The sequence below is a fragment of the Corylus avellana genome, chromosome 3 (genome assembly GCF_965113065.1).
Source record: "Corylus avellana chromosome 3, dhCorAvel1.hap1.2, whole genome shotgun sequence".
NCBI classification, from domain to species: Eukaryota; Viridiplantae; Streptophyta; class Magnoliopsida; order Fagales; family Betulaceae; genus Corylus; species Corylus avellana.
In genome coordinates, this window is record NC_142492.1 from 36,046,031 (window position 1) to 36,058,537 (window position 12,507).

The 12,507-nt window shown below is 32.7% G+C and overlaps 1 protein-coding gene across 1 annotated transcript; it reads right to left on the reverse strand.

The window, feature by feature from the left end:
- Window positions 1–36: 36 nt before the first annotated feature.
- Window positions 37–1,500, reverse strand: LOC132175860 (F-box protein At1g67340). Its single transcript, XM_059587935.2, has 3 exons — window positions 1,215–1,500; window positions 938–1,100; window positions 37–845 (listed from the first exon to the last, which is right to left on the reverse strand). The coding sequence occupies exons 1-3, from the start codon at window positions 1,361–1,363 to the stop codon at window positions 147–149; spliced, it is 1,011 nt and encodes a 336-aa protein (XP_059443918.1). The 5' UTR covers window positions 1,364–1,500; the 3' UTR covers window positions 37–146.
- Between the last annotated feature and the right edge of the window lie 11,007 nt (window positions 1,501–12,507).

Here is a 12,507-nt window from a genome sequence, read left to right on the forward strand (position 1 = left end):
CCAAAAACAATCCCCCATTTATGGTAGACAAATTAATTTCCAAAAAATATCTTTTCCCATTATGTACAGAAACAAAACCTTAATTAGAAATAACAAATGCAAATATCACCCAATTAAATAACACTAAGCATTCTAATTCTTTATCATTAAATTTCCTCCACCATTCCTTCCACAACACCGTCTCCATCACCACCGTCGTCCTCCAACCACCGTTCCATGGGCACGCACTCCGCCTTATGCCGCACCTTCCAATCAAGCGCTTGACACCCACGCGAGCAGTAATTCACCGTTCCACATACCGAGCACCGTCGGAACTCGTGCGGCCTCGTCTCGGGCCGCCCGCAACCACTGTGCGAGCACATCCTCAGCTCCTGACCCAGCTCCCCACGCCCCGACACGAACCACTCCTTCAAGAACCGGTTCACTGGGTGCACCTCTCGCGCCGGCACGTCGCACCCGAAGTCGCTCAGAAGCCCACAGCCCGAACCGCTCACGCACGGATAGGACCGGTGCCACGTCGGCGAGGAGCGGGATCGTAGTACGGATGCTAACTCGCGCGCGTTCGCCTGGACGAGAAGGCGGCGTCCCTGCGTTATGTTCTGGCGCGCTCCATAACCGTCCTGGAGGCAATGACCGAGCTCGCGGAGCGCGTCCACGTGGCCAAGGAAAGCTGCTCGGCCGCACAGAGCCACGCCGGCTCGGAGGTTCTTGTCACTCTTTGAGCCACCGCTGCCGTTGAACTGTATAACCGCCAGCGAGTATAGTGCCTGCGCGTGAGACTTAATCGCCGCCTTGGCCATCAGCGACGCGCCGCTCCCTCGATTTTGTAAACAATAAAATCGGATCTATAGCAAACAAAGAAAGAAAAACTTACGAACATAGAAAAAAAATATATAATAGAAATTGAATTTTATTTTACGGTAATACCACTGCTCACCATGCCGAGAGTATAGGAGGCTTCGACGTTGCCGGCGTCAACGCACCGTTTGAGAAAACGGTGACCGGACTCGGACCAGTTTTTGGCTTTGATAGCGAGCGCTTTTGGTCCGGCTTTGGACAGAACCAGAGGATGTGCACCTAACCGGTTCAGTCTCTTGCATCTGTTTCAGAAATCAACCCAAAAAATTTAGAAAAAAAAAAAAAAAGCAACAACAACAACAAAAAAATTTTCATTTTTCACCAAAGAAAGAGAAGAGTCTGATGCGTAGGCGTACGTGACGAGAATGCTGACGAGATCGGAGGGGTGAGAAGCGGAGGCGCTGAGCTTGCCGAGGACGAAGACGACGAGATCGTCCGGTAACTCTTCGAAGAGATCGGGTTTCTCAGCGAGCGTGCTTCGAGTTCTTGGCTTTTTCCTCAACATGGTTGGTTTGCGCCTGGTTTTAGCAGCTTCTCGTCATATTCCAAGCGAAGGCGCTCTCTATTTGTACTTATTTGCGTGCGTTTTGGTTATAGCTCCACTCTCCACATCTTGGTGTGTCTTAGTAAAAGGCTACCTTGCAAGGCAGAGCGGCTTTGGCTTTATATGCTAGACGGAATGGGGAGGGGAAGGGCCTCAAGAGACGCGAGCAATAGGTAATGGAGGGGGCCCCACGAATTAACTCTTAAATCCTGAAAATATATCAAATTTAGTTTTTAAATTATAACTTTAACTTTTCATATAATTTCAAATATGTTTTTTTTTGTCAACTTATCTTTTAATTAATTAATATGTTACATCGTATCAATCGCATATTACATAGAATCCCGATGTTTAATAAATGATTTCGTTTTAATACTATTCATCTTATTTTTTTATTTTTTAACATTTTCTTACTTTTTATATCATATTAATTACTTTTTATTACTATTCAAATAAAAAAATTACTTCAAAATAATTTTTTTTTTTAATTTTTTCATACTAAACATTCTTACTATTTTATTTTTTGAATTTCTTACCAAACAGACTAGCTTTTGTTTGACATAACTTTTTAAGTATTAAAAGCATTTTTTAAACTCTCTAAAACGCAATTTCAAACAAATCTGTAATACATACCACATATACTTTAAATTACAAATATATTTTAAATAAAAAATATTAAAAAAGTTAAAAGTTAAAAGCTTATTTACTTAAAAATAGAGGCTAACTTTGTTGCATGACACATACAATTGACACGAGAGTTATATAACATTAATTGTTAGGTTTGATATAATATACCACTAATTAATTGGATTGTAATTTGTAAGTTGACGGAGTTAATTATTTGAAATTAGCGAAAAACTTAAAAATCTAAAAATTAAATTAAAATCACGTGAAAATCTAACAATGAAATTTCAATTTTTCCTTAATGTTAAATTATTAATTATTTTAAAAGTTTGAACGAATATAAAATAATGAATTTAATTAATATTTTTACCAATCTAATAAAGTTTTGTCAAAATAGTCACTCTTTTTTCTTTTTCTTTTATTTTTTAATAAATGAATATTAAAATAGTCGTCACAACGAAATTGATAACTTTGAATTTTAAGCAAGTAAAGGCCTTTGGTTTGGTTTCCTTTTGTGGTGTTTAGTGTATACCACGGCAAGCGACTGGTCAAAGACTCCGATGGAGGGACCCACGACTAGAATGCCGTTCGACAAAACGACAATGTCAAATGTTTGTTAATACTTTTATTTTGAGAAGACAAATTAAAAGATAAAACAAGAGTTTTAACAATAAAGCCAACTTGATTTAGAGGCGGTTTAGAATTGCGTTTGAGAAATAGAGCTTTTAAGTTAATAAGAGTTTTTGGACAAAAGCTTTATTTTTAAGCTTTTGTCAAAAATGCGTTTCGACTATTTTTAGGCTTTTTTAACCCTTAAAAGTGCTTTTAATTTTTTTACTAAACGAGTACTTTTTTCTTTAAGCAAATTTTTTTTTTAGTGTTAAAAGCATTTTTAAGCCACTCAAACGCAATCTCAAACAAACCCTTACTAATCAAAAGTAAATATAAGACACTTCTAGAAACGCAAGAATAATTTTTACATTTATATCGTATTTTTAACATTTTTTTAATAATAAAAAATCCCTTAAAACAACCATTATAATATTTTTGATTTTGAATGGTTTGTGAAGTTGTTTGATTGATATTTTTGGTATGATAGTCGAAAATTAGAGTAGATTATTATAAATTCTAGGTAACAAAGACTCTCAAGTGTCAATTAAATTGTTAATCACTATTTCAATCTGATCCATTTATTGAAAATAAACCGTTCTCAAGTGATTATTCATTTATGTTCTATAATTTGTCTCTAAATTTTTAAATAGATACATCATTTTTTTTATTTTAACTTATTTCGATTGTGATAATATCTGTTTTTTATTATAGATGATTGCGATAATATCTTTAGGTTTACAAAAAAGTACTTCTTATTTCCTCCGACCTAAGTTGACCGGAATTATAACATACGATGAATATAGAGTTGGTGGTTGCTCCTCCCATCAATGGAGGTGAGGCTATAAATAGCCTTCCCCATTGGATAGGTTGAGGCATCACAAAAGCAAAATTTGAGTGAGTTTTAGACTCTACCTCTTAGTGGTTTTTTTAGTGCTCTTAGAACGTGGTTTTGTGAATATTATTCTAATAGTTATGATGGTTTACTTCACCGTGGGAGAAAAGACAAATTGCTGGAGAATCACTTGGAACAACTAATTTCTCTATGCTATTTTTATTGTCTAACATAATAGAAAAGATTCATTTCGTTGATAAAGAAAGAAAAAAAGGTATAAATATGCTTTTGAACCTAATTATGAGGAGGAATGTTACGGTTCTTTCTGTTGTTCTCCTACGTGTATATTATTTTCTAAAAGAAAAAAAAAAAAAAACTTATCACACACCTTATATCGTTTTTAGAAAATAATATTCACATACAACGAGAAGAACACGCGGAGAAACCATATGACTACCTTTTCGGGATGAGGATTCGCGACAATTACCGACTACGGTGAAAAAGTCCATATAAAACAACAGCCGGCTGGTGATCCCAATCCAACTTTTCGACCCCATTTTTAGCAAAATTAACTTTACCTTCAATGAATGAATATATATGATAGCGAGTGCGAGATTCCAATGCGACGGATGACTTGAAGTAGCTTACAGACTTTTGTTGTCGTTGGCCATGTGATGATCACGATATTGGATTAAGTAAAATGAGGCAGCTAAAGCCTAAAGCTAATCAATCTAACCGCGTGATTTGGATAACGAAATCCAAACTGGGTTGCATTGTATTTACTTTATTAATTGAGAGACATTGGATTATTAACTGGTAAACGGCATGATAAACATGTTGTTTGACTACAACTGCAAATATTTAATCTGGCGCCGCCTTCAAGAGTGACGGAAACGACAATCCTCCGGAATTGTGCAAGTGGAATTAGGACTGACATTCAAGTTTTACATTGGATAAAAGAAAGCGATATCCACAATGAGCATCAATTAATCTAATGTTAACTGATTAATTAGCTAGACTAAAATAATAATAATAATAATAATTATAATGTTAACTAAGCTACAAGTGTTATAGCCTCACGATTTTGTAGGTTTAAACATATAATTTTAAACAAAATCATAAAAAGTCAAGTGGAGAGCGCGTTTGAAAAAAATAACGGTTTGAAAAAGGTGGAAAAATCACATTTTTTGTGCAGAAGATATCGTGGTGTGAAGACTAAATCACGTTTTCATTAACTACCAATACACTATTTATCAGATTTTACCGAACGCTTAATTGTAATTTTAGAAATCTCATTTTCATCAACTGCATTTGAAATTGCTATTTTCTTTCAAACAACACGTTTTGAAAACTGCTAAAACAAACACACGCATTGTAATACCTTTGTCCCACACCTGGAAGACAGAGTTCCACATTGATTCCTTATTAAGAACATATTTGAGATTGCGTTTGAGAAATAGAGTTTTTATGTTAAAAAGTATTTTTGTCAAAATTGCGTTTTGACTATTTTTAAGCTTTTTGAACCCTTAAAAGCGCTTTCAAGTTTTTTTGTACCAAACGAGTATTTTTTTTTTCTTCAAACGGACTTTTTGAATGTTAAACATACTTTTAAGCTTCTTAAACGCATACCCAAATAGGCCATAAGTGATACGGAATTTTATAACTGATTGTGTAGGGAGTTCCAATCATTTTAAAGTTATAATTCAAATATAGCTAGCGCTTTCCTTAGTTTCTTACACATTATTATTCAATAGTTTTATTGATGGTGGAATTGGTTTGAGGGTTTATTAATTTTCATCAACAACTAACAACTAATAAAAATAGTTCCATCTTGTTTTCTTCCTCGAATCAATAAAAGATTGCACCCCACATGCTTCCCACTTGCACTTGCACTTGCTTGCACGGATGGGCACTCACTTCATAATTTCTGAATGCAGTTTGCCAAAAGGTTTGGGGTTTAAACAAGGTAGGTAGTACAACAACTCATAATAAATGTGGGATGCCAATGCCATCCTCCTTTCTCCTTATAATAAACTTTCAATATTATATATCTCTACGCATAACCCAAGTTGAGATCTCAGAGAGAATTTTGTAAATCAAGCTATGCTTGATATTTATGTGGTGGGGACGTAAAAAATAAATAAATAATTCATACACGTTTGAATTTATATGGGGAATGTAGGTTTGGATAAGGTTTAAAGATGTGGATTTGGTGGAACACAAATCTTTTCCCCTTCCCCTTCCCACCAGAAACAGATGACTCCCCCGGTTTGGTAGAGAACGATTGCGGCATTTCTGCTAGATGCCACGCCTATCGTTTAAATCATTTTTCCTTTGCTTTCTTTATTTTATTTTCTTTAAACTGGTGGAACACGTCCGAAAGTTCAACGTATTTCTTGAAGTCCGAATAATAAACTCGGGACCAATGTAACGCATTTTCATCGGACGAATCCGCCGATTAAACTTTTCTTTTATAACTTTATATATATATATTTTTGTCTAGTATTGTTACTTATGGATAGATGACATGGAAGGATAATTTGAATTTCTTAAGAAAAAATATGATTTGTTAATTTAATTCATTAATGGTTGACTTGTCAATCATATATTCTTATGGCCTGTTTAAGTGTGCGTTTGAGTGGCCTAAAAATGCATTTAACACTCAAAAAGTTGAAAACTGAAAAATTGAAAACTTTTTTAAGGGTCCAAAAAACACTTTTGGCCAAAACACACTTTTATACTATTCGGGCCTGTGTGAGTGCATTAATTGAGAAGCATAAAAGTGCGTTTAACACTCAAAAAGTCTGTTTTAATGATCCAAAAAACACTTTTGGCCAAAACACACTTTTAACAAAAACTTAAAAACGAAGCTTTTTAACTTAAAAACTCTATTTCTCAAACACAATCACAAACATGCTCGATCTTAATCATTTTACTAATTACAAACAGTCATATCAGTTTGTAAGAAAATTGTAGTACCCCAAATACAATTATTATCCCAGTGCAGCAATTTCCTGATTGATGAGTTTTATAAATATATATAAACGTTTAATTAATTAGAAATATGGAGTAAGTAAGTATAGTGATGGAGAACTAATTAATTAACGTGAAACATGATGACAACCACCCATGTTGTACAAGTGAGAAACGTTCCAACGTTGCTTATTGCAGAGGCAGAAACTAGAAAAGCAGGGATCATCGGCCATATGATCCATCATATGCAACCAAAAAAGTTGAATCATGAAATGCTTTTTTTCAACATAAGAATTAATTAGAGATTGGTCGGTACCTAACTGGTCTATTACAAATACAAGCATGATTGTCACTTTTTTTTCTGTTCTATTTCTTAATCACCATAAGCAAATTAATCAATGGTGCGCAAAAGGTACCACAAACATCTCACTTGTTGAACTTGCTAATTAGGAAATTAAAGCGTGAAAATGACTGATGTTAATTAAAGATACTGTGTAGTCACTAATCAACCCCACACCCTCATGCTTTGTTTACTAGTTTTGTGATAGATGACCCCACCGGCATTCGTACATATCCATTTGGTTTAGCGTTTTTAAAACGCACAGTTCGAAAAATAGCAAATAATGTAAATGTTGTTGTGGAGGTGGTGGGGTTGGCAGTAGGGTTTGAACTAAATGAAGCCACATGGAAGCTGGGACTAGTTACAGGCATAGGTCTACATGATCTTATGTTAAATTATTACTTATTTTAAAAATTTAAGTTGATAGAAAATGTAATTGAGAAAAATATGACTTCAAGAAAACGTAATTAAGAGTTTGATAAATTCACGGTTTGCCATTTAAAATTATGCGTTTTTAAAAAACGGACCCGTTTGTTTATGGTTTAAAAATATGGATTTTTTCACCTTTTCAAACCGTTATTCTTTCAAGAGCCTTCATAAACGTAATATTTTATGTGATTTTGTTTAAAAATATATTTTTAGCTTGCAAAATTGCAATATCAATCGCACCCAATATTTTGCTTAAGAGATCCGCATGAGAGAGAGAGAGAGAGAGATGGGGAGGTCCAAAACGTATGGTATCAGAATGTACATGTGATTACTCCTCAGAGGAATAATTACAGTACTAATTGCTTCCACATGCATGCTTGGATAAACTTGAAAGAAGCTAAAGAAAGATAGCGTACGAGGCACACAAGATGGATAGAGTCACCACAATAATTTCAAACAATGCTCACTGCTTTAAGATTTACCAAACTGATCCACTATTTCAAGCACAACTTTTCGTGGCTGCTGAGGGATCGATGATAAGACCAGGAACAACATTGACAAGGTCGTGGAAACAGTGATGGGCCAACTTTTATGCAACAAATATAATTATGGTACATCTCTCCTACTGAAGTATATGACCACATGCATCAGCTTTGCTGTAGATTGGCATTATCCAACTAATAATATGCTGCTCTTGCTTCTCATGCTGAAGCATAGTAATGAAAGCAATTACATGATTTCCATGGCCCAGCTTCTTCAAATTGATTGCCAAAAAGCACATCCATCTATCTGCGTGTGCATGGTAAGGCCCTTCTACAATAATTGATGGTACGTGCCACGCTATCACTTTGATCACGCTTGAACTAAATACAGTGAACTGATCAGAGCAGGTGAAAGAAACAGGGAAGCTCAACTGGCTTGCTGGCCTCATCTTGGTCAGCTAAAAGGTATTCTGTCAAATCCCTACACATGTACTGTATGTCGGGGTAGTCACTAGTCAGCAACGCAGAACTACAGGAAAATAAGAAAAACAAACGGCAAAGTTTTTCTTTAAATTGAATAGGAGAAGTTACATGTATTTTTTTTTTTTTTAATAATATGTGAGATGCACGTAAGTTTTTAATAAAATTTATTTTAATTTTGTCTATCTTTTTTTAAAAAATGTGCATTTTACATGTTTAAGGGGCACATGTCACTTTTATTGATTAAGTTGAAGGAAATTCTTCCAACCCAATTTAAAAGAAAACTTTGTTCAAAACAAAAATGAAAAATGAAACTTCACTTGCCCTTCAACTACCCAGCTTGTTTGATGTCTCTCTCAAATTTTAAAAAATTGTAACGTGAGTGTATGATATATCAAACCCTTCAATTACCCTTTGATCAGGATTTAGCGAAAAAAATTCTAATGAAAAAAAAATACCCACAGCCCGCCAACTAGCCAAAGGTCATCTTTTTTTTCTTTTTTTTTTTTTTAGTTTTTTCATATTTTGGATTTTATTTTAATTACATTTAATGGTATATTTGTATTTTATAAATTTTATAAGGTATAAGTGACATTTCACTTGTTAACAAAAAATCCTATTATTATATGGAGTAATTGAAACATCAACATTGTAAAATTTTAAAGTTCGAAAGAATATTGAAAAAGTCGTGATAATTTAAAAGGGTAAATAAAGAATTCCCTCCCACCCCCAAAAAACCTATAATAAATTGATCATCTTTGGCCAAAAATGAATCAAACAGTTTGGTATAAATCATAGAAGATTTGACTCCAGTTTAGCGTGCTTGTTGAGATTGAGATACGTGTTTTATAATAAAATAAAAAACCACATATCCTAATCCAACAGGTTTAATTTGATGAAGAACCCAACCTGAATACCACTAGGAATAATCAAGAATATTGTCATTTTCAAAATTGGACTTTCAAACAAAAAATGTTCTTTGATTCCGCATGCTTATCCGACAGGTTCCCGAGCAAGAAAAAAAAGCATAAAAACTCATGGACCAAAGCACCCTGAGGCCTAAGTAGTGAAATCATACATAAAAGTCCGCTTGTCTAGTGGAAAGCAACTGAAATATCTCTATGTAACGATCGATAGTTCATATAATACGACACGGTTAGATCATACATAAGTTAAAAAGATGGCTGTCTTGTCTTACATCTATAGTACACTCGACAGATTTAGCTGGATTCTCTCCCTCGAGATATTTATATATATAAATATTTTGCTGATGTGGCATTATATCACTTATTGTTTTTTTTTTTTTTTTTTTTTTTAATATGAACTAATTCGAAAATTGTTTATCACTGTCATATTTAGTAAAGGGAAAAATCAAGCGTTAAGGAATACTGTCACCTCAGCTCAGTAAGATGGATGGTGTACTATATAATATTTTTCATTCTCTATTACTCCGGTCATGACTTTCAAATTAATCTATGTATTTTATTTTTTGTTTGAATAATGTTATTTAGTAAACTCTGATCGTATATTGTAAGGTAATATAAACTGAAAAACTTATTAACCCTTAATACTTTTTTAAAGTAAATAGACAATTCAATATAAACAAAACGTAGCGGCATTAGCAAATATAAAGATATTTTATTTATTTGATTGGTATTTACTAAAAATTATAATAGATGCTTGCCTTTATTGGTTATTACCTCCCTGCCCCCTACCCCACTTTTCTTATAAAAATGAGATTATTTATTATACAAATAATAAAGTCAATAAAACCAAAGAGATATAATCCTACAAGCCTAGTAGTAGAGGTAGGCCTCTAAGGCTTCTACTATTCTCTTTCATCCAAGAAATTAGGGGTTAGGGAAAGAATAAAATATGAAGGCTAAAATAGTAGAATATATTAGCATTGATTTAGAGCAAGTTTGACAGGCATTGACATTGATATTTACGAACCGTGTTATGGCACGTCGCGTGCTGTTTTACTTCACCCCTTATATTTACTATTTAGGGTTGGGAGAGTGTGAGGCTGTAATATTCTTCGTGGAAGGTTGGGTAGCCTATCCAACTCTTTGTTCCCTGTGAATATTGCAAAGGCTGGACCTATTGCAAGTTGGGAGTGAAAGTGCTTAAAGGATCTGAATTTTCTTTGATTGTGGGATCCACGTGATTTTGGAAAATAGATTGGTGGCCTATAGACAGCGAAAATTTTGTGATAAGATTTGAAAGTCATGAAAAAGGAAAATCTAGATTTAGGACCATGTGTGGGAGAGAATGAGATGCTTTCCCTATCTCAATATATTGTCCTTTCAAATATATATGTATATATTTTTTATAAAAAAAAAAAATGATGAGACTTCTAGCCACCTCTCTTTAATTAAATTAGAGTAATGATACTTATAGTTTGTTTGAGATTACGTTACGAAACTTAAAAAATAATTTTAGTACATAAAAAATTGTCTCCAACAAAAAGTTTGTCAATTTGGTATATATATATTTTTCACTTTTTGCTCTAAAAAAATATGTCAAAACATACTTTTGAAAAAAAGTTTTTTTTTTAAAAAAAGAAATCTTTTTTTTTTTTTTTTTTTTAAAGAAAGCTAATTCTAGCTTTAAAAGTTATATTTTCAACCCAGTTTGATGATGTGACATCCTCAATGGATAGTTCAATCAGATAAGAATTACGCATTAGAAGCGGAGGTCACTAGTTCGAACTTTCCTCCCTCTTCTCTTGTGCGAACTTATCAAAAATAAAATAAAAATGATGTGACAGTAAAGATCATTTATTAAATCAACTCTTATATATATATATGAGTGATTTTCACTATCACGTCATTCTAATTATGTGGTAGTCGTATAACATTCTACTAAATAGCATTACTCGTTAAATAATTTCATAATTTTTATGAGGCCCCTCTAATGCCTCAATTTTATAAAGGGCCTAAAAGTTACTAAATTTTTCAAAAAAAAAAAGAAAAAGTGAAAGGCCTTGGAAAGAAGAAGAATAAGAAAATAAATGAAATAAATACTCCAATTGAAATACCAAGCTATAAAAATAAATTATACTCTTTTCCAAATGCTTGCATTGCTTGTACAATATTATTGACAGTAAGTTCAGTAGCCGTAACAATTGCTTTTACAAAAATAAATTTTTCAAAACTATAATCAATTCAATCATATTTAAGATTAACTATGTCACAATAAACATAATATGAATTAGTCATATTATCATATTTATAATTTTGTATCTCAAAAACCTTTATTATGGTTTTTAAATTAATTATTTTAATATTCGTATTTGATATAAAATATATTATTATTATTATTATTATTATTATTATTATTATAATTTTAAAATTAAAAAAAAATCTTATGTTAACCTTTTATTTTAGGCCTCAATTTTTATTTAGCCGCCCCGATTAGACTTATCCTAAGGAACTAAAGACAACTTTCTCATAAACAAAACTTTAACTAATGCTTACAATGATATGGATTGACTGTAATTTTTTTTTTTATCGAATTGGATGGTCCTAAAGTCTGGTGTGGGGCCATCAGCCACTACAATTCAAAGTGCAAGGCCTACTAAGCTTAAAGTCTATTTCGGATTTTGAGGGGCTTAAAAGTGCTTTTAATACTAAAAAAATTTCGTTTGAAAAATTTTTTTTTTACTGGTTTGATAAAAAAAATTAAAAAACGCTTTTAAGGGTAAAAAAAAAAAACAAAAAAAAAAATTGCCAAAAACCACTTTTGGCAAAAGCTTAAAAATAAAACTTTGGCTCAAAAACATTTTTTTGACTTAAAAGCTCTAATTCTCAAATACAATCCCAAATAGACTCTTAGACAGATGGACCCCACGCCTACCCTTTTTGTAAAACTGTCCAAATTGGCTATAGCTTCATCAACAAATTGCAACCAATTCCAATCCTTTTTAATTTCTACAATTTTCACTACCATTAAATTTCACTTACTCTCATGAATTATTACTCATTTTACAATGTTCTCATAAAGTTTAAAACCTCTCAATTTAGTATATTAAACTTTTAATTTTTTTCAATGTCTCTCATCCATTAATATTTTTTGTTAAATCTCAACAAAATTTTCAAAATACCCCCAATTATTATTATTATTATTATTATTTATTTTACTTTTTGCAAATATCATTAAATTCGAACCAACAACTTAATCTTTATAAATTTTTCTTCCTAAAACAAATTGGATTATTTTGGAAATGTTAACACCGCTTAGTTAGGAATTAACAGAAAATTCTAACCGAAGGGTGACATTGAAAACAATTGAAATATGAATACACTAAATTGAAAGAAATTAAACTTTAAGG

Bases quoted from the DNA above. Each gene is read 5' to 3' on its own strand.
- LOC132175860 (XM_059587935.2), bottom strand. From the start codon at position 1,363: ATGTTGAGGAAAAAGCCAAGAACTCGAAGCACGCTCGCTGAGAAACCC. The intron at 1,101-1,214 runs GTACGCCTACGC...TTTCTGAAACAG, and splicing joins CTCGTCAGCATTCTCGTCAC to ATGCAAGAGACTGAACCGGT. The intron at 846-937 runs GTGAGCAGTGGT...TGTTTGCTATAG, and splicing joins CCTCCTATACTCTCGGCATG to ATCCGATTTTATTGTTTACA.